Source organism: Cervus canadensis, chromosome 9 (assembly GCF_019320065.1).
Source record: "Cervus canadensis isolate Bull #8, Minnesota chromosome 9, ASM1932006v1, whole genome shotgun sequence".
NCBI classification, from domain to species: Eukaryota; Metazoa; Chordata; class Mammalia; order Artiodactyla; family Cervidae; genus Cervus; species Cervus canadensis.
Genome location: NC_057394.1, coordinates 67,048,409 through 67,072,142, shown reverse-complemented (window position 1 = coordinate 67,072,142; position 23,734 = coordinate 67,048,409). Strand labels below are relative to the sequence as shown.

The following is a 23,734-nucleotide window of genomic DNA, read 5'->3' as shown; positions in this document are numbered from 1 at the left end:
ACATAAATCATGTTCAAAGACTCAGTCTTCCAAAAAGCTGGAAAAGAACTGGTAAGGGATAATCTGGAGGTTTCAATAAATACATGCCAGACATTTCAGAGGAGATAAGACATTGATGTATCATTCTCACTAGTGGGGAAGGATAATTGTTACCTTCTAAGTCCCACTAAAAGGCAAAGCTGCCCTGAAGAGCATAGCTTAATACCTTAAAGTCTCCTGGTCTCAGCAGAATCTTCTCATAAATGTTGGATTCAGGCTCCCAGTAAATCCAATCATGCCTCTGATCTTTAGCCCCTAAACAAAAAGCAAGTCCCGGCAGCCCACTTCCTCATTTTGGCTCACGTTCTCTCACAGCTGTGTTTCCGTTTCTTGACTCTTTCTTTAACTGATGATCTTCTCATTTCTTCCCATTGTGCTCACTGGAACATTTTCCTTGTTATAAACTCCCCTAGATCCTCAACCTTTTTCACAGAACACCTGCTGATGGGCTTTCTTTAAATGAAACCCAGCTCGCCTCCAGGACAGCTTTTCCAGTAGCTGCTGGGAGCCGTGGCTTCTCATTCTCTCCGGAAGCAGGCTCCAGACACCCAAAGGGCTGCTTCCCAACGCCACTGCTGTTACTGCTTCACGCTTCAGTTTTTCCTTGAGATCATGCCATAGTAACACGTGGGAATACCCCACCCTCTGCCCTTCTCACTGCTGTCATTTACTGAGAGCTTCGGAACCATGTCCACAGTGTCTTTCCCAGCTCTTGCCCATCAGCAAGACGACTTCCGTGTCCAAGAAAACCTAGCTTATACCTTTCTCGAACTCTTCTATTCTGTTTTTAGTAACGCGTGTTCAATGATATATCTTAGAATTTATCACTTAAGAGTTCCACTACAGGATCTCGTCTTTGAAATGTTAAGACTTTCATGTTTCAATCTCTGGTCTCCGTATCTATCTTTCATCTGACCAGTTCTCCTTCTTCTACAACATCAGGTCTTCCTCAGTGATCTCCTGTTCCGACCCACCTGTGTCTTCATGGCCTGATCTTTTTTCCCATCCATGTCTTCCTTTTACCTCCCCTTCACTAAAAATACCCAATTTTAATAAATCAGATTTAATTATCTTCTCATAGACCTGAACTGTAGAAATCAAATGTTATGTGGACTGGCATGTTTATGAATTTAGTTATATCCAACCTTAACTCAGCCATCAGCACTGTTCAGGAATCCTTTCAGGAATTTATTCCTGGGTAATAAACTTATATTCTGTTTTCTACAGGGATTATCAGAGATCCCCACCACTCTTTAAGGATGTCCCCCAATTCAACCTCAACTACATATCTCAGCACAAAATTGAACTCTTTCAATGTTGTTTACAAACTCTTCTCACCTCTTCTATTTTCAGAAGAATCCCTGTCCTTTCACACTGTATTAAAGCTATCTCTCCCCTTCTAGTCTTGATCCAATCTCCACTTCCTCCTCTACTGGGGTCTGTCTTCAGTTCAGTCCAGTCGCTCAGTCGTGTCCGACTCTTTGTGACCCCATGGACTGAAGCACACCAGGCCTCCCTGTCCATCACCAACTCCCGGAGTCCACCCAAACCCATGTCCATCTAGTCAGTAATGCCATCCAACCATCTCATCCTCTGTTGTTCCCTTCTCCTCCTGCTCTCAATCTTTCCCAGCATCAGGGTCTTTTCAAATGAGTCAGTTCTTCACATCAGGTGGCCAAAGTATTGGAGTTTCAGCTTCAACATCAGTCCTCCAATGAACACCCAGGACTGATTTCCTTTAAGATGGACTGGTTTGATCTCCTTTCAGTCCAAGGGACTCTCAAGAGTCTTCTCCAACACCACAGTTCAAAAGCATCAATTCTTCGGTGCTCAGCTTTCTTTACAGTCCATCTCTTACATCCATACATGACCACTGGAAAAACCATAGCCTTGACTAGACAGACCTTTGTGGACAAAGTAATGTCTCTGCTTTTTAATACGCTGTCTAGGTTGGTCATAACTTTCCTTCCAAGGAGTAAGAGTCTTTTAATTTCATGGCTGCAATGACAATCTGCAGCGATTTTGGAGTCCAAAAAAATAAAGTTAGCCACTGTTTCCCCATCTATTTGCCATGAAGTAATGGGACCAGATGCCATGATCTTAGTTTTCTGAATGTTGAGCTTTAAGCCAACTTTTTCACTCTCCTCTTTCACTTTCATCAAGAGGCTTTTTAGTTCCTCTTCACTCTCTGCCATAAGGGTGGTGTCATCTGCATATCTGAGGTTACTGATATTTCTCCCGGCAATCTTGATTCCAGCTTGTGCTTCTTCCAGCCCAGTGTTTCTCATGATGTACTCTGCATAGAAGTTAAATAAGCAGGGTGACAGTATACAGCCTTGATGTACTCCTTTCCCGGTTTGGTTTACCACTAGTGCCAGATGGGAAGCATGGGGCTGTCTTCAGTGCCCTCTTAACAAGATTCAGCTCTATCCCCTCATGATCCTCAACTATTTCCACAGCTGCCACACGCTTCTAATGCCCAAGGTTAGTGTTAGGGTCCATACTTTCAAGGACTTTTCAGTTATAATAGAAAAATAAAAATTAAATTTATTTCATGTTTTCTAAAGATATGTTAATTTAACAATGTGCATCAATTTTCCCACAGAAATTAAGAGAGAGAATGCATTGAGAACATCACAATTACAGGAAAACATTATGCAGTGATGAATACATTTTTTCATTTTCCCTTTTGTACCTAATTATATGACAATTTTAACAAACAAAAGGCTCCTGGTCTTTATTTTCTCAACACTGCCTCAATGTTTGCAGAGGGTTACTGGAGGCCTGGTGACACCAAGTGGCCATCAGGGGGCATGAGCATCACATACTGCTGCGGCAACAGCAGGAGAGTGGAAGGAGTTCTGTCCTTAGCCCTCCTTATCAAAGAACATTCTGCTCTACTACTAAGTACCTTAACTGCCATGCTTGACTTGCTTCTGACAGGGGTCAAGAAAAGAGAAACAGTTTATTCTAGTTGCCTTTAAGTTTAATCACAGGTTAAAGTAAAAACAAGAAAAAACAAACAAACAAAAAAAACTGCTTAGAGGAGATCATGGAAGAAACTGGCAACACAAAATGATGGCTGATCATATACATCAGAGCTTATTTTAATGGAACTATTAATTATACTCTGTTAAAAAATGCAAAGTCTGGAACAAATGTTAAACCAGTTAGATATCAAGATGAGAGGAATAAACTGGGATTGTCCTAGACAAAATGGGACAGACGGTCACCTTATTAATAAGCAATGCTTATTTGTTAAGGTTACAAAACACCTGACAATGTTTATTCACATGAGGCTGGCAATCAGCACAAGCCTATATAGTCTTGGAACTGAACTGAGTTAGTCGATTGTAATTTGCATGTATGTATTTTTTTTGATCGTATATTTTTCTTAGTGTAACTGAAAGGTCCTTGAAAGTATGGACTCTAACACTAATCCTGGGCATTAGAAGTGTGTGACAACTGTAATTTGGGAAAAGAATGAAGTAGGAAATTAAAGAAGAAAGAGAAAATATCAAGGGAATTATTATTCACTGCTTTGGGGCCTTTCTTTTCCTTGAAAATTTATTATTCCTTTTTAAGGCTGGATAAAGTAGACTATTAAAATCAGGGGTCTAAGGATGATTCAGAATTATGGGTAATTTCATTTATCCGTGTACAGGTAACTAAAAATTTCTATAATCAGACTTGCTAAGCATTTACATGTATCAGTGACAAGCATATCAAGTAGGAAAAGGATGAAGAATGACTATCATACTATGGTTAGAATCTATCTTTACCACTAAATCAAACTGTATATAGATAGAAAACAGTAGATATGTTTACCAAGCAAGCACCTGCTTCTAAACAAGAGTTATTTTTAGGGCTCTTGTTTAGAAAGCTACAAAGGCTCTGATATTAATGCATGGATACAGCAGGTTGTGAACATTACTATTTTTAGTACCAGTCCAATGTGAACAACCATGAATCATTCTTTGTTATTCTAGTAGGAAATGGTGCCTGGGATTTACTACAGCACAAGAGGTTAACTAAGTCTAACTGTACACCCACACGCTGACATCACACAGGCAGTGATATGGATCAGTGATGCAAATCCTGTCAGGATCAAACATTAAGGCCACAGAGGTTAAAAAAAAAAAAAAAAAAAAGTGCCTGCATGGCAGGGCAGACCCGTCATCCAACATGTACAGACTGCATTAAATCAGTACTGCTGCTGAAGAAGAGGCTTGTGTTAGGTCCTTTTTATACAATAGTTGAACTTTTTAAATTTTAATTATAGATTTCCCACATATAGACTCTATATTTATCTTTAAGTTTCCTCACAGCTTCTGTGGTTTAAGGTCTGGACCTTTAAAACATATGTTAAGGCTCCGCCAGCCACATGAGTTATCTGGCAAATGGCCTCCGTAGCCAGGCTCTTTAGACAAATCTTTTGAAGACTACACCACCACTGATTAAGTATTTTATATAATGCATGCTTAACAAACAACATTCAGATTTAGACTGGAAGCACTACTCCGTGCCTCAGTTTGCTGCAACCTCAGTCTTCTTCCCACTGTCACCTTCCTCTTTGAGCATTTACAGTTTTTAGTTTTATTGGCATCAAAATATTAATTTCTTATGGTTACAGACAGATTGGAAAAGATAGCTTATTAAGAATAACCATATATCAGGTGTCAAAATACCTTCTCTTTGAATTATGCATACCCACGTGGAGTTAAGAGATTTCATCTCCTGTAACAGGAACAGAACCTATCCCTGGAGATGGGCCACAGGATGTTCGGGTTCTTCTGAAAAGGAACTTGGTCTCTACACTTAAAGCATCACCCTTCCTTCTCATTTCTCATGTTCTCAAGGACTATCACTTCCCAGGAGAACTGGAAGGCTGGAAGGAGATGAAAGCTGGAGGTGTTTCCTTCTATCACTGTTTGACATAATCAGGCTAACATGAAACCATGTCTTTCCCAAGCTTTCAGGCACCTGCTTTCATGTTGTTTCCTCAACTTCCTTTCATGTTATCCTCAACTAATGGTGCTTCTCATGAGAACGTAAGAAAGGTTGGCGAGTTGCTGCTGTTTCAGTGTTTATTGGAGTATAACTGATTTACAGTGTTGTGCTAGTTTTGCGTTTATTGGTGTATAGTTGATTAACCATGCTGTGTTAGTTTCGAGTGTATAAATCTTAATAGAGGTATTTAATGCATACAAAAGCAATTATGTGTATACTCTTTTAAAAATACAAATGACAGTATAGTACACGCATTGTTCTGCACCTTAATAATATGGTTTGCTTAGAAAGCTTTCCATGTGGGTACATGCACAGGCTGCTTCAATCTCTTAATGGCTGCATGGTACTCCACCATAACAATGTCCCATAATTTAACTATTTCCCTATTGATACTCAACTTATTTTCAACATTTTGCTATTACAAACAATGGTGTAATGAACACCTCTGCACAAACATAATTCACAGATGTTATCAGTATGTCAACAGGATAAATTACTAGAAGTGAAATAGCTATATTAAAGAGAATTTGTTTTTCAAGTTATCAAATCTCAGAGTTTGTATTTATAGTCTCATCAACACACCCTTACCAGCAGTTATCAAACTGGGACTTCCTGGAGAGCCCTAAGACACATTCCAAACCTTTCTTATGAGAAACAGCTATAAAACCAAAAAGCATTTTGAACCTAACCTGCTCAGTAATAAATGAATCATCTCTATCCTTCTACCCAAACCAATTTTTTTTTTCTCTTCCTTGTATGTGTTGCAGCACAGCGAAAGACACTGTCATTTATCTTTATGCTGAACTGACTGAAATCTGTAAATCATTCTAGTTTCTTCTTACCCTTCACACTGAGTGCCCAGGTCTTATCCTTATTACTTATTTGCTTTTGTTGTTGCTATTTTCCTGCTTAAAATGAATCCTTCAGTGGCTCTTTGTTCCTTTCAGGATAACACCTGAACTCTTTAGCATGCTATAAAGATATTTGTTAACACACCCTATGGGGCTTCCCAGGTGGCGCATTTGACCAGAATTCACCTGCCAATGCAGGAAATGCAAGAGACGTGGGTTTGACTTCTGGGTTGACTGAGCACCTATGTTTCCACATTTAGTCTCACTTTCAGATACTCCTCAGTGTTTTCTGTTTTCCAATGAATTTCTTTATTCATACCTTTTCAGTCTTCTCTAATTTCTCTGTGCTAGGCATTTGTACATGCTATTCCTTCTGCTTCTAAGATATTTCTCAGTTACTCTTCCTCTTGGCTAAACAACTGTTTCTCTAACCATCATCTTTTCCTGCACGTGCGTGTCTGCGTCCTCAGTCAGTCATGTCTGACTCTTTGTGACCCTAAGGCCTAGAGCCCATCAGGCTCCCCTGTCCACGGGATCTTCCAGGCAAGAACACTGGAGCGGATTGCCATTTCCTCCTCTAGGGGACCTTCCCTACCCAGGGATCAAGCCCGCACCTCCTGTGTCTGCTGCGCTGGTTTGTGCCGCGGGGGAAGCTTCTTCTTGCACGTGTGCCCAGTCTCTCAGCCATGTCTGACTCTGTGCAACCCTGTGAACTGTACGCAACAAATATTCCTAGCTGGGTTAGGTATGTCTCCTCTGGCCTCCCACATGTATCTGGGCATACTTAATTCCATCATAGTACATCACCTTCTCTGTTTTAACTGTAGATTACTTGCCTTTCTTCCCTACTATGCTGTGAGGTAGGGTCTATGTCTTTCAAATGGCTGTCAAGAATGAGTCGTCCTTCAGAACAGTTAGAGATTTGGGCAAATTCTCTTTCCAGGAAAAGAGCATGCACACACTTTCAGGTATTGTTTTCTGTGTTCTGGCAACACCCAAGCATGGGAGACTGAGTACAGGATGCTGAGAAATTCCAACAAAGTAAGACTAAAAATAAAGTAAAATATTGAAATAAGATCTTTCACTGTAATGATAAAGGGTTTTTCCAAAAATATTGAGGGATTAGATGATAAAATGAAGCAGAAGAGGATGTCAAAGACAAGAGAACTTTGCTGATCCATAAATAATGGGAACAGGACTTGACTAAAGTTCACCTTCTAAAAGTGAATCAACATCCTTAAATAATGTTACTGCACATATTTTGAGATCAGAGTCCTATGTCAAAATTATGACTCTGGCAGACAGTAAGCTTGCTTCTGGAGCCATAGAGAAACTAATGCAGACTTGCAAGGAATGCTTCTACCACCACCCTTATTATGTTGTTGCCTGACTCTTACGGTCAATGGCAGCATGTTTGGATGTGCCTTAATATAATACCATAACCACGGTCAGAGGCAAAGTCATACTTTTATAAATATAAGAAGGGTCTGTACTAGATAAGAAATTATGCCTTGTGTTAGCTGCTGTGACACAGGAAAATGAGAATTGTGAAAGAATGACTTTTTCCAGCTCTTTACATCTAGGTAGGTACTAAAAATCACATTCAATATTGTTGCCATATAAAGAAAGGAACCAGAAAAGATCTTTTCTTTTTTCCTGGGACAATCTCTGCAATAGGTAAAAGGATATATAAATCAGATTATATAATTATTTCATGGTACTCTCTTTATAACTTTATATAAATGTTCATTGAAGATCAGAGCCTTGTGTTGTCCCAGCTATGCTTTGGGGGAAAAAACCAGAAATGTTTATGCCTAAGTTAGACTGCTTAATTAACACTTTCCTGAGTCCAAATTTGTGGTTGCAGTTACTACAGGGCTAAAATAAGATAACTCTCTGTATCAGTTTGTACTCAGTTGCTCGTCTCACCAGGAGATCCTTCCAGTGATGTTAACTTTAGAGAGTCTGGTCTTTCTTTTTAATAAGGAAAGTGATCTTTCTAGACACTCTGACATAAGGTTAAAAAAAACAATGCAAAGCACAAAGTAGGTTTGTAGTAAATACTTGTTCCCTTTCTAGCATCCCTTCACAGAATGATTTAGTTAAAAAGAGGGGATCCAAACAAACACTTCTTCTTTCATAAATACAGCCTAGCTTACTTATACTGGTACTTTTTTGGGGCTGACAAAATCCTCAACATCTAATGGTTTTTGCCCTGGGTTCATATCTGTCCATTTGAATGTCAGAATTCTTTAAGCCAGTTCTAAATTATGGTATCAAATTTACACATTTCTTTTTTCCACCTCCTTGATTTCAAAAATTGTCAGACTATTATTAATATTATATACTTGTAAGCTTGGTATGTCCCATATTTTCAGTTTTCATTAGTTAAAAAAATCACTTATCTGTACCAAAATGGTCCACCATTTTCCTTAATAAACTCAGGGTCTCAGCTTAAAAAAAAACCCAAACTCTAAATTTTATAAAATAAAATCGGGACTAAATTTTAAAGGAGTTACAACATTTAAATGGTTATTTAAGCAATTAACATTCATCAAAATTATCAAGTTATACAGAAAACATAAAGAAGGAAAGCGATTCCTATAATCCTACCACATAGGGGCAGGTACTTGAAGGAAATGTGCTCAAATTAGTTTTGATGCATATGTACTCATTAAAAGCGGTATTTTTCCTTATTACAAAAAAGCTAATTATGTTGATACCCTCAGTAATGTATAATCAATAAAGAGACTTCAAGATTCAAGTCCTGATTAAACAAAACTACTAATTAATAATCTTTTTAATCTTCCATTTTGGGGAAATAAAAAGTAAAACCAGAGCTTATCCTTTGTGTGTCTTCCAGGAAGTCTTTCCTAGTCCCTGGGCTGGTTTGGATGTTCCTGCCAGAGCTTCTACAGCACCCATCCTGTTTTCTTCCATCACAACCCTTTTCTCATGTTACTGACAATCTTCCCTACGAGATCACAAACTTTGTGGATGGCAGAGATAAGGTCTATCTTACTCACCAGCAAATCCCCAGAGTTTTGGCATAGTGTCCATATCAAGTTCATAATAATTTGCTAAATAAAAGAATGGCTTTTAAATGAAACATAATATCCTAATCTAGACTCAGCAATTTACCCAGCAACTCAATCTTCTAAATAATCTACACTATACCACCATACAATCAGTTTTAATGCTTATAATGATTTAGGGCACTGGAAGATTCTAAATTATTTTCAGTACATTCTGTTCACTAAGGCTAAATTTAAGTGTTTATTTTGTAAATATTTTCAGTTACATGATTTGGAAAAAGATTTTCTGGTTCTCAGTTACTCAGAAAGGTATTTTAACAAGAACACCTTGCCCCAGGTTAAAGTTTAAGGCATATACCTTATGCCGTACTAAGTTAGACTGCTTAATTAACACTCTAATAATATCATCTTTAGCAAAAATACTTAAATCCAACTGATGAGTTTCTTCCCCAAAAGATGAGAAGGTTGAATTGAAAGATACAAATCTTCCTGTCGACCATCCCCATCATTTTAGGGTAATAAAAATTAAGATCTTTCTCAAGTACAAATGAGAAAAGAACCTTTTCAAATTCTAATATTTAGAGAGTGTTAATATAAAATATGGTACTATTTACTCCTTAAAGTTCTTATGGTAGGTTCTCTCCTCAAAGAAGATCAATAAATGAAATGAAACATGCTTTCTCAGTGCTCTGAGGAAAATACTATATCTTACAATTAAAAGTAAGAGGTTTTTTCCCCCCTAGCATCATGTAGTACAACATACATAAAGCCATGTTGTACTTTTTGATAGGGCTGGTTTTAGGGTTCAGAGATGAATCTATAAAGTGCTTAGGGTATAGTAATTTGGTTTTGGATCTTTTGAAATAAGACACTCCCATTTCTAGAATAGAATTTTGAATGACTTGCAGTAAATATATGAAAATATTTCAGAAAAAATTATGTGGTTGAGAGAAGCTAACTATTGTTAAGTCATGAGTGGAGTGCCATCTCAGATACTTATGCTTGAGAAATGGCTGTAAAGTGTGGATTTTGCAGCCAGACTACCAGAGTTCAGGTCCCAGCTCAGCTGTTTAGTCACCCGTAACTGGGCAAGTTATTAACCTAGGTCTCAGTTTTCTTGTCCATAAATGAAGACAGTAATAGCTATCTCACAGGGGTGATAGGATAATTAAATAGATTAATTACATTTAGAATGTTTACAAAAGTAACTGGTACAGTAATTGTTCAATAACCATTAGATAGTATCATACATGCTAATTAAATTATAAGTCACTTTCTGCCCTTTTTCCCATTACTTGCAGTTCTATAAAGCATTGGTCTTGCAGTTAGAAATAAGTGCTGAAATAAAGACAACTCTGTTGCTTATTCCTAAAATGAGTCAATTAACATTTAGAGTTTCTATAGATGCAAGGGACAGTTCCAGATGCTAACGGGGAAGGAAAGGAGATCTAGACACAGTATGGTCTGTACCATAATCATTTGAGAAAGGTTGATGTGGGTCTAGACACCTGCATGTTTAAACTTCCCTGTTGAGTCTGATCCCTTGGTGGAGGGATAAAAATTATAATCTTTACAGTCAGAAAGACCTTCATTTGAGTCCCAGATCTTCCAGTAACTAGCTATGAGACTTTAACAAAGCTCATGTTTCTCACTCTGTTAAGGTTCAAGTAAGATTAATTGTACACACCACAATGCTGTCAGGCAATGAGCACTCAATTACATGATTAGTGGTGGACTCTAAAATAGAAAAAAGACAAAAACCAATAAGTGACATATACACCAACAAAAGACATATGCCAAGTTAGAGATATAGGCCAGACCATGAGTGCAAAAGGAAACTGAGGAGCACTTTTTAACCCTGGGGTGTTCAGAAAGAATCTCAAGAGATGGGGACCTAGTTTGTACTGCGTTTTGAAGAATTGCAAAAATTCAGAAAGCTCTCGTGTGTACACATGTGAATGCACACTTGTGTAAGTTTTAATGAAGGGGCAATGCGAACAAAGGTATGAGAGGGGTCTCTGTAAGAAATATCTGGAGACTGGTGCTGTGCTTAGTCGTTCAGTCGTGTTCAACTCTTTGCGACCCCATGGACTGAAGTCCACCAGGCTCCTCTGTCCATGGGGATTCTCCAGGCAAGAATACTGGAATGGGTTGCCATGCTCTCCTCCAGGGGTAGAAACTGGAGTATCTACTAATTCTGGTATATCTGGAGTAGAAGTTTCTGAAACTAAAACTAGAAAGAAAGACTGGAATGAGTTGATGGAATGCCTAGAAAATGAGGCTAAGAGTCCTATGCTGTATGAAATGAAAGAAGGCAAGGTTTTTCAGCTTGTCTTTAGCATAGTAATAAAAAAAGTCGTGCTTTAGGAAGGCCGAACTTGTAGTTACAGAAACAAATATGGAAAATAACATTTCTGTAAAGAAATTTGAATCCAAATCAATGTGGGACTAATGTGCTTATTAAAAGACTTCCCTTGTGGCTCTGCTGGTAAAGAATCTGCCTGCAATGCAGGAGACCTGGGTTTGATCCCTGGGTTGGGAAGATCCCCTGGAGAAGCGAAAAGCTACCCACTCCAGTATTCTGGCCTGGAGAATTCCATGGACTGTATAGTCCATGGGGTTACAAAGAGTTGGACACGACTGAGTGACTTTCACAGTAACGTGTTCAAAAGGGCATGAAACTTACTCAATTAGGTATAATACATAGACAGATTTCTGTGATAAATTTTAATCAAATCCAGTTAGAAAATATAGCTCTCTAATGTGGCTATCTGTGGAAATTTCCCCAGTTCATCAAGGGCTTTCCTGGTGGCTCAGATGGTAAAGAATTGGCTTGTAATACAGGAGACCTGAGTTTGATCCCTGGGGGAGGAAGATCCCCTGCAGAGGGAATGGCAACCCCACTCCAGTATTCCTGCCTGGAGAATTCTATGGACAGATGAGCCTGATGGGCTACAGTCCATGGGGTTGCAAAGAGCTGGACACGACTGAGCGACTAACACTTTCACTTTCCCCAATTTATACAGCAAGTCAGATTGATTTGATAAATTACAGTATCATCAGCCTTGGTTTCCTCATTTAGGAAGAAGCTGCTTCATACAAACAGTAGTCAGCTTATTAGAAAGTCAACTGGCAAAATAGGTATTTCAAACCCAGAATGTACTACTCCATGCTTTCAACTTTATAAATGGTAGTAAGGCTCTGCTATAATTAAAAACTCACAAAATAAATACTGATATGGCCTAAAAAGTAGCTAAAATACTGTGCATGTGCAATGACAACGGAGTAGAATGACCTTTCCTATTACTGTAAAATAGATCAGAGTATCAAATGCTTAAAAACGCCTCATATACTTAGTCCATTATACATATGTATATGCAGGGTATATATACATATATATATAAATTTGACATGGCCTCCACTGGGCTGAGGTCACTGACTAAACAAACTCCAAATGATGAAAATCTCAAAAGGGACAAGGAGGAACAGTGGAGAAATACTAATCACATCGGGACAGGTAAAATGTGGCGGAGGGAAGGGGGACAAGTATCTTTTGGGTAAAAAGACAGGGGGTGGTTCTTATATACAACCCTTACATTTTACAAGATTCAAAAATGAAAAAGTATAAAAAAGAGAAGAAAAACTTTCCCTTCATCCCTGTTCCCAATTTCATGCACCACCACTCCATAAGTAAACACTGTAATTATTTTTGGAGGATCTTTGAAGATTTTCAGTTATTATTATTATTTAAAATAGCCTGTGGTATCTATCAGTTATTTTCTGGTATTTGTTCTTCACTTCTTCCATAGTAATAATCTTCTGATGTTAGTTGGATCCATGGGCAACCTCATCCAAAGACAACTTTTAGTTCTTTTATTTAGTTAGAAGTGATCAGCTAAGCTATGGCCAGTGAGCAGAAGTTACCTGTACAATCTCCAAAGTATGTTCTTAAAGAAAGAGGGCATATCTTTTATCTCTTCTTCTCTTCCTCTCTTCCATTCTGTTTGGGACATGAACATTGGTGGTGAGCCACCATGGATCATGCAGACGAGTGTAATATTCTAGGGATGGCAGATCAAGATGGAAGTAACCTGAGTTCCTTTACCACCTATGGGGCAAAGAACTCCATACAAGTACTAACAGACCTCTGAACAAGACACATGAGAAAAAATGTTCACATTACAATTGTCATAGTTTTCTATTGCTCTGTTAACATTAGCACAAACGTAGTGGTTTTAAGAAACACCCATTTATTAGCCCACAGTTCTGTAGTTCATAAATCTGAGTGTTGTATAAACTGGATTTTCTACTCAGGGTCTCACAAAGGGAAAATCAAAGTACTGGCTAGGGTGTGTTCTCATTTGGAGGCTACAGTCCTTTTCCAATCTCATGAGGCTGTGGCGGAATTGAGATTCTTACGGCTCTAGGACTGATTCTCATTTTCTTGCTAGCTATTTTACACAATTATATTTCTAGGTCTTACTTTCCTTTTGCCATCACCACTCATTAAAATTTTTTAATTGAAATTTTCATCACTTAAAAAAAAACAGAACTCACTGAACTAGTTGAGATTTCCTATTTTCAAGAGAACAACTTGAACAATGATATTTTATTCATTAGGAACATAAAGAATTGAAGACAACTTAATTTGCCTGAATTTTCCTTTTTAGCATAAACATTGCAGTTGTCTCTTAACTAAGTCATATATAACATGGTTTCTCTTGAAAGGTAACATTTAATAGCATTTAGGGACAATCTGGGACTATTAAACAAAGTACTCAGGATGAGTCATTCACTTAACCTAAAATGGGTGAATTTATGAATGGATGATCCATTATGATTCATTTTCAAAAACAAGACTCATTAATATTTCAAAATGAGTCTTCTGAGCCTCTCAACTGATGTTTTCATTTTAGAAGGAAAAATGTAGAGGGCACTTTTTAATAATGGATTTCCACCACATAGTTACTTATGCTTTTAGAGTATTTCCTAAGGGTAGTTAAGATTTCCTAAGTAACGTATAAAAGATATAACTTCTCCATCATTTAGTTTGTTAAATTATGAAAAAAAGTAAATAACAGCTAATCATATGGGAATGAGACTACTATATATGGTTTGAACTTGAGTTAATTATAGTTTCCATATACCTTAAAGAGCTTCATTTAGTTCAGTCAGATTTGTAGTGAAAAAAAGTCCTTAGTCCAAAGATAATCATTGGTCTTTTAAAAAATTCTTGGAATACTGATCTACTTATTATTAAAATAAATTTAAGATATGGCATAAGATATTACCATAATTATGAACACCAAAAAAAATTTAAAAAAATGAGAGTTGGTAGAAAATCTAATTCACACTAGTGCATCCTCATTTCACAGATGTGCAAAATAATGGGCAGAATTTAAGTAACTGAAGGATATAGAATCAGAACAGTTTAGACTCGTGAAGAACCTTAGAAGGCATTAACTCCAACCATCCACTGAGGAGAAATTAAACGTGCTAATGGCACCACCAAGTGAAGACTCAGCAGATGCATTACCACCTACAAAGGCAAGTGGGGAACTGACTGCTCCTGAGTCTCTCTGACAGCTCTGTTTATTACAGAGTTGTTCCTCACACTGAGTTAAATCTGTTTCCCTTTAACTCCCACCCACTAATTCCAGAACCCAGGCTGACCAGACTTGTACCTTTAAAAATGCACCATTAATTAATTCATACATTTTGTTATTAATATTTCTTTAAAGTTTTATTGTGAATGTAGTAAGAAAAATTATATTTCATTCTGCGAGTTATAGTAATTATAGCAAATAATATAGTGACCATGATATATAAAACAGACATTTAACTTTGAATAAATTTCAGGCATTTTTAATATCAAAGATCTGACATATCTAACAAGATTCATGGGGCCTGAGGTGTAGTTTGTACAAACGTCTCAGGGATTCTAGGATATCAGAGCAGGTCACTAGGGGTCCTACTTGGATGAAATCTTCCTCTCCCATCCCCAACAAAGACATCCTGGGAGAAAACAGCCCTTTTTTAAAACACAAATATTTGCAACCATTTAATTTATGTTAGCCAAAATCTGGAAACAACTCAAAGGTCCCTCAACAGGTGATTAAGCAGACACAATATGGGGGTGTTCACGCAACGTAACACAACTCAGCAATAAGAATGAGAGAACGAATGACACAGGAACAACATGGATGGACCTCAAACTTGTTATACTAAGTGAAAAGGAACCAAAATTCTGCATATGCTTTCATTTATGAGATACTACTAGCAAAGGTAAAACTATAAAGACAAAAGCATTCTGAACAGACTTCATGAGCACAAGAATTCATACTAGAACACAGAGGCCAGAAGTGCCAACATCTGGAGTGCAGAGAACTCACGCTAGGGTAACAGAGTTGGGATAATTGGGATACAGAGCTTCTAAGTATTTAACAAAATGTTGTTTTACTAAAGACCTAAACGTCATCTGGATCAGTTTAGGAGAGACTTACCAACAAAATGCTCTGCAAAGGAGATGGCAAATATGATAGAGCTGACCACGTGTGTGCTTATCCTCACCATGATCCCCAAACACATGGAGAACAGAGGGGTACTTACTAGTGGGGATAAACCTTCCCTAACTTCAGAAGCCCCTATAAAGGCAGGAAGAGTCACGATCAGGTGTATGAGGAGATACTGTGAGAGCAGAAACACAGTAATAAAGAGCAGTAGCAGTAAGGGGAAGACAAACAGGAACAGAGGTGCGGACAGTAACCGTCCCAGGAGCAGCAGTGCTGGTCACTCTGAGTTAGACGACAGCAGAAGCACCAAGGGTCCAATAACCTCCCACTGGCAGACTAGAAAGTGACACCAGCGGCAACAATGTCGAAACACACATCAGTAACTACTAGAAAGCTGGTCAGAGCTACCTGGAAACAAAACGGAAAGCAGGAAGATGTAGAGGTAGAGGCAGTATTAATGGCACATTAACTCTAGCGGGTGAAGGGGCTCGGAACCCACACACTGGGGAACCGTCAATTAGTTCCTGACTTCTCGAGGTAAGGTGAGCTACAGCTTTCAACAAACCTGAAATTCACTTCAACAATTTTTTTTTTACATTTGAGAGTCAAATCATAAAAAAAAAGCCAGAAATCCAGGATTTGGCTAAATGGTTAACATCTAGGCATTACTTATGGCTCACCACATTTGTATTTTTACATTAAAATTTCCATATTATCATGCAATCTTAATTGGTGCTCATATTGAAAACTCTAAGGCACTAAAATACCTCTGAGTATAAAAATATATTTTCAGTACATAGTAGTTACCAAGGCAAACAAGCATACCAATATACTTAAAAATATTTGAGCAGTTAGTTTTAATAAATATCAACAGCACACCTACTAAACAAAAGGCATTATTTTAGCACAGAGAATCAAAAGTAAAAAAGACAGTTTTTGTTGTTAAGAAATCAAAATAGAAGGAAGCTAATACTCCTTGAACATTTTTGTTAAGTAAGGTTTTATGTACCAAGCTAAAGACAGCATCATTATTTCTATAAGTTTTGAAGTTTAGTGGAAGCTTCTCTTACAAGTGTTTATTTCATTAGGAATTTGAATTAGTAAATTAGCTAGTGGGCATCCTATTTATACAGGTCTATTAGGAGCAATAACTATTCACTAGCTCGATTACTCTTTGAAATGTGCCTCTGCACAGATATACTTGTTAAATTTAGGGTTCTCATTCAGAGTACTCACTTCCAAAATTAACTAAGATTTTAGTTTAATTAACAGGTTACTTTGGAATCAAGGACTCTTTAGTTAGAATAAATGCTGGAACTTACACAACCAAAATTCTTTTACTACACAAGAATTATGAAGTAATTCATCCAACCAGTACATGGGTACACATGATGATGGGTCTTTATAAATAAACCTTTTAAAGATAAGATCTGAGCTTAGTCTGGAAGCACCTGGATGGGCTGGAGGTAGTGGTGATATGGGTAAACTGTAGATAAGAAAAACAGTACAGAAAGTACTCAATATAAAAAGGGTTCAGAGATAGCGGATAAGCCAACTTAGCAAGACTAAAGGGAAACAGTATTAAAAGCAAAACAGTATTGAAAGGAAAGTGGGAAAAAAGCAAGCAAGAATGATGAAATGATCTTTCAAAAAGACTAAGGAAACTGAACTGGATTCACCAAAGATTTTTGAGCAGGGGAGTGACATGAACAACATTACAGTATATTAACCAAGAAACCCTGGGAAAGAGACTACAGTTGGCTATAGTTAAGCCATGAAGTATGAAAAGTTCGTGCCTTGGTGTGGTGGCAGTCAGAAAGAAAGAAGAAACCACAAGCATATAACACTTTTATGTATCATAACCTTTAGTCTTGTCTCAAATGATAATAAATGACCATTCTTACCTGTAATGCACTGAAACTGTCCATCTTCTCTTCTTATTGTAAATGCTTCCCCTGGGTTAACTTGTACCAGAATAACCTTAAAATGAGGGGAAGAAATATTAATTATAAGAACAGCAGATCAAATCTGCACATCAAGATATTAAATGTTGCAAGTTAAGAGAGTAGATGTATGCTATTTAATAGGGAAGGAAAATGGGGACTACACATTTGTTGAAAAAATTAATTACTTCACTTTTCTGGAGATCAGACTTAAGCCAAAAGTAAGGGAATAAAAAAAGACACTGCACTGCTGACCTTCCAATTCCTAACCCCTTTAAAAAACCAGAGTTCAGATCTGACAGTTACACTGCATTCTGTAAAATTACTGAATAGGTTCTCTTCTCCACTTTCTTACATCCTTGTATCCCTGCTACCATGCTTAAGACCTCACTCAACTCGCAGGACAGATCAGCAAGGCAGTTTTCTTTTGTCATTCTTTAGAGAAAATGCTTTTAATGTCTGGTTTCAGTTAATACTGTCAACAGGGGGTGAGTGGACAACTGATAAAAGTTACTGCCTGAATATGTGCCAATAGTTAACTTCTAGCTCTCTTAGCGTTTTGAACAGAGATACATACAGCTATTGAACGTTAAGTATTCTGAATATTCATACTACTAATATTTATATTACTTCCTGAATAACAGATAAAACATATGCTTGAAACATATGTTTTGGATAAGATGGCTACCACCAAAGGGCAGATAAAGTTGACAATGACTGCAAATAATGCCATATCATGGAGACTTAAATTATTCTTACAAGTAGGCTATGATGATACATGGGCTTCCCGGGTAGTTCAGAGGTAACAAATCCACCTGCCAATGCAGGAGATGTGGGTTCAATTCCTGGGTTGGGAAGATCCCCTGGAGTAGGAAATGGCAACCTACTCCAGTATTCTTACCTGGGAAACCCCATGGACAGAGGAGCCTGGAGGGCTACAGTCCATGGGGTTGAAAGAGTCAGATACAACTTATCGACTTAACAACAACATGATACATGCAAATACTAATACAAAATGTCACATAAATGTAACACAAAAAAGTGTAATGAAAATGTCCCTGATTAAAAAAAAAAAAAAAAGAAAGAAAATGTCCCTGATTAAAGTTATAACCATGCTTAGTATACACATTAATGAAGACTAGAAAAATCTAGAAAAATGTATTTAACATTTCTTAAATTTCCTAATAAATAATAAAAAAATACAGTGGCTGGGAGAAGTTATGGGAGAAAACATAAAATTTAAGAGGATCAAATATAAAATTATTTTCTTAAAGAAAGAAATAATTAAAAAAAAAAGCAAGACAGCAGAAAAAGACATCTCTGGAGTGAGAAGCAAAGAGAAGGACCAAGATGTATAGATAGATAACAGAAATCAGCAAGCCTGACATGAACACCTCTAAACAAACAGGGCATACAGCCTGGGGAAAGTTAGAGCTAAGGAAACCTGAGATATCATTTAGTCCAATGCAGATTTATTTTTTTAAAAGTAAAATAAGAGATTATTGTTGTTATTGAAAAGTCACTTCATTTTCCAAGACCATTCAAACAAACTTTCTCTTAAGGTAAACTCCCAGTGCAGTGGACTTAAAACTTATCAACTACTTAAAGTGAGTAAGTACTTAGTACAACTAAGTACTTAAACTACTACTCCAATTTCAAATGAACATTTACCACCTTGGAATCTGAACTACTACATAAAAGTGTCAAACTTTATCCAAATGTCAGGGCATAATCATTTATTAATAATATCTACACATATTTTAAAGGAAACACAATAATGAGTGAACAATTTTTTATTATTTTTATCAGTGCAGATCTGTTGCTTTAAGGATATGCCCTCTAGCGTACGAGAAACACACCGATTTACACGACAGAGAGAGAACAGACACAGGACACAATGTTTATAAGATTTCTCCTGGACTGATGGTGGACACCTGCCTGCCTCTTACTTTCCATATTTTCCTGTACTGACCACCCTATAGCTTTTCAGCTATCCGTCTGCTCTATTTCGTTCAGTCTAGTATTCCATAGTCAAAAGTTTCATCTTCATTTCCTGGCCTATTCTCCAGCACAATCTGATTCACACTTGACTTCTGCTGACATTTTCCTATGAGGAACTATTTCCTTCTTCAGGAAATACTACTCATCCTTCAACATGCTGGCACCCTAAAGCAGAGTTAGGTAATTCCTGTATCTGAGACACAGTACTTTGTATATTTATTAAAATACTTAGTACAAGACTGTATTCACTTGTTTGCATGTTATCAACTCTGCTACAACATACATGAGCCCTTTACTTCAGTTTATTTATTTATATATGCAGAGACTACAGAAGATGAACAAATGTTTGCTGAATTAACTACTGTTCAGTCTCTAAATAGCTCCTAAATCTTTTCTTCTGGCTTTGAGAACAGGGCTAGCTGATAAAACTTTCTGTGATGATGAAAGTATTCTATAATGGTGCTGTCGGATAATAGCCTCTAGCTATATTTGGCTATACATGGCCTGAAAATGTACACAAGTGTTACTGAGCATTTGGAATGTGACCAGTGAGAATCAAGAACTCATCTTCTTTAATCTTCTTAATTTTAATTAAATAGCCACATGTAGTTAATGGCTACTGAGTATAGCTCTAGATTCCCCAAACTCCAAAACTGTATTTCCAACTAATTTCTAGATTATTTACCTTGATAAACTGCAGATACCCAATCTTATTATGTCTAAATTTGAACTCATTATATGATTTTCCTAAGAAATTAAGCCAGGAAACTGATTTCACAAACAAGTATGAATTATTTAAACATCAAAATGTTATTAAGCTGACGTCACTACTAAGAACTTTGAATCACGATTTGTTCTTCACTGGATCCTTCACTTCAATCTCTCGGTGGGCTGGCTGATGTAACATATTTCAGCTGAAGTCTACACAGAGATTAATAACTGTAAATAAAAGGGCAGCTATCAAACTAATGAATTTGAGTTTAATTCTTAGTCCTATGAAGGAAAATCATTTTCAAACTCAGGTAAGAATACCAGCATATAGACAAACAATTGAGATCTGTTAACCATCCACTCTTTTAACTGACAAGTAATTAATGAGCAAATACTAAACATCAGGCACATTTTGCAGAGCTGAGGATATACAGATGAATCATTAAGGGAAATTAGTTACAGCCAATTACAATGCTAAGCTAGAATACAAGGTATGCAATATAATATGTGATAAACAGAAAATACTTTCTATTAGGGTCATCTGTCTTCACAACTGCTTTTTTAGAAATAAAAGCACTGTAATAGAAAAAATATGAATTTGGAATCAGACAATTCTATACTGAAATTCTGCTCTATTGCTTAATAAATGTGGTCTTTAGACAAATTATTTAAACTCCATGAACTTTAGTGTCCTCTTTTCTAAAATGTAGTGTTTTTGAAGGATTAACAGAAACACTATATGCAAAATGCCAGCACAGTGCCTGATATATAGCAGACCCTCAAAAACAATTAACATTTCCTTTAATTAGGATTCTTTTTGTATTGCATTTAATCTTTTATCTAGACTGTGGAATACTTCATTATAGTTTATGGCAGAATAACATTTCACTGTATCACATTTTGTTTATTCATTTGTTGGTGGACATTTGGATTGTTACCACCTTTGAGATATTAATAAAAAAGCTGTACAAATTTTTATACGGATATATGTTTTCATTTCTCTTGAGTAAATACCTAGGAGAAGAACTGCTGGGTCACATCATAACTGCATGTTTGATTGTTTGGGGAATTGCCAGATTATTTTCAAAGTGGATACACCAGTTTACATTCTCACCAGTAGCGAATGAATGTTCCAATTTTCCCATGTTTTTGTTAACACTTGTTACTATTTGACTTTTTGATTCTAGCCATTTTACTGGGTATGAAGTGGTTTCATTTGCATTTTTCTAAACATTAATACCAACATTAATTAAATTAACTGAACATTAATGCCAACAAAGTTCCGTCTAATCAAAGCTATCACTTTTCTAGTAGTCATGTTTGGATGTGGGAGTTGGACTATAAAGAAAGCTGAGCACAGAAGAATTGATGTTTTTGAACTGTGGTGTTGGAGAAGACTCTTGAGAGTCCCTTGGACTGCAAGGAGATCCAACCAGTCCATCCTAAAAGAAACCAGTCCTGAATATTCATTGGAAAGACTGATGCTGAAGCTGAAACTCCAATACATTGGCCACCTGATGCGAAGAACTGACTGTTTTGAAAAGACCCTGATGCTTTAAGAGACTGAAGGTGGGAGAAGGGGATGATAGAGGATGAGATGGTTGGATGGCATCACTGACTCAATGGACATGAGTTTGAGTAAACTCCGGGAGTTGGTGATGGACAGGGAGGCCTGGCGTGCTGCAGTCCATAGGGTCGCCAAGAGCCGGACACGACTGAGCGACTGAACTGAACTGAAACATTAATGATATTGAACAACTTTTAATGTACTTATTGGTCCTGTACATACCTTCTTTGAAGAAATGAGTATTCAAAGCCTTTGCCCAGTTTTTAATTGGGTTAACTGTCTTTTCATTGCTGAGTTCTAAGAGTTCTGTACATATTCTGAATACAAGATCTGACAGATTTACAATGTTGCATCAGAAGCTCTTTTGAAAAAAGAAATATGTTTATAGTTCATTTTTTCCTAAACTTGCAGTGTTATCTTTTTCATTTTTGTTCAATATTCATGTTTGTATATATCCAATATTAGTACTGATACGTAACTATTGATTTGTAAGGCTTTTTTCCCCAGTTTACGTCAGTGGCATCATTATATTAATATAATGATCATATGTAATACCCCTTTCTAACTTGCTGTTTTATGCACCCTTTCCTTTTTAAGACTTACCCACAGTATAGATTCATGGTGGAATACTGGTAATCACATTCTAGCATTCCATCACCTGAGGGCTTCTCAGGTGGCACTAATGGTAAAGAACCCGCATGCCAACGCGGGAGACGTAAGAGACACATGTTTGACCCCTGGGTGGGGAAGATCCCTTGCAGGAGGGCACGGCAACCCAATCCAGTATCTTGCCTAGAGAAACCCATGGACAGAGGAGCCTGGTGGGCTATAGTCCATGGTATCAAACAGTCAGACATGACTGAAGTGACAGCACGCACACAGGCACTCTATCATATGAATTCTCCAAATTCTATTCATTTCCCTACTGTTAGATACTTATATTACTTCTTGTTTTCTTGTTATTACAAAGCAATGAACAGACATGCACATGTGCCCTTATATGCATGTATAACATTTTCTGTAGGATAACAACCTAGAAGAATGTTCTATTAGATTTTAGGTCTGCACTTTTTCAGCTTTATTAAATATTGCCAGACCACTTCGAAAAATAGTTGCACCAGCAGCATACGAGGGATTCCACTGTTCCACAGACTTATTATATTTCAGGTTTCTTAATATTTACATTATCACTAAGGTTTTAATTAGCATTTCCCTTCTTCAAAACAGTACCAAACTCCTTTTTCTCCCAAAATGCTTGATTAGTCCAATGAACCATCCCCGAGAAGACAGGGCACTTTGTTACATACAGGCACTTCGTTGCCAACTTTGCAGCTAACATGAAATTCTTCCCTTACACACTAAGCACTCATTAATGTGCCAGTTAGGTTTACCAACCGTTTTAGTTTTAAAACATCAGTTTTTATATTACATAGGCATGTGTTAAGTCGCTCAGTAGTGTCCGACTCTTTGTGACCGCATGGACTATAGCCCACCAGGCTCCTCTGTCCATGGGATTCTCCAGGCAAGAATACTAGAGTGGGTTGCCATGCCCTTTTCCAGGGGATCTTCCTGACTCAGGGATCAAACCTGGGTCTCCTGCACTTCAGGCAGATTCTTTACTGACTGAGCCACTAGGGAAGCATATTACATAGGTACACAGACCCATAAGTGGTCAATTTTATGTTTACAGATACTTATGAGACACTGGAATTGATGTTTACTAATAATAGGTATTTTATTCAGATATTCCCCAAGTGGAGGCATATCTATTTTTGTTCACACAGGAGGCAAATTCAAATAGTATATATATCTATCGAATTAATAGATAAAATGAAACAGACAATTCCAAATGTTGATTTGACCGCAGAGCAATAGCCAAAAACATACTGCCTGTGTTACTGGTGCTGCCTCTTTGGAAACCTTTTTTTCTTTTTGCCAATAGTAGGATAGGAAAAAATAATCTTACCCTAGAGGGAAGCAGCAGCTATTTGGGGAAAATAACAGTCCTCAACAATAAGGAAAAACTGAAGCAGTAATAAAAGCTTGGTGTGTGAGGGAATATGAG

The 23,734-nt window shown here is 37.3% G+C and overlaps 1 protein-coding gene across 4 annotated transcripts in view; it reads right to left on the bottom strand.

The window, feature by feature from the left end:
- The window catches only part of FNDC3A (fibronectin type III domain containing 3A), a 109,580-nt gene that overhangs the window by 54,029 nt on the left and 31,817 nt on the right, over positions 1 to 23,734 (bottom strand). For all 4 annotated transcript variants that reach the window (XM_043477565.1, XM_043477569.1, XM_043477566.1 and 1 more), the window contains one exon: positions 17,352 to 17,427. In XM_043477565.1, coding sequence (XP_043333500.1) covers positions 17,352 to 17,427 — 76 coding nt within the window. The remainder of the gene's footprint in view (positions 1 to 17,351; positions 17,428 to 23,734) is intronic.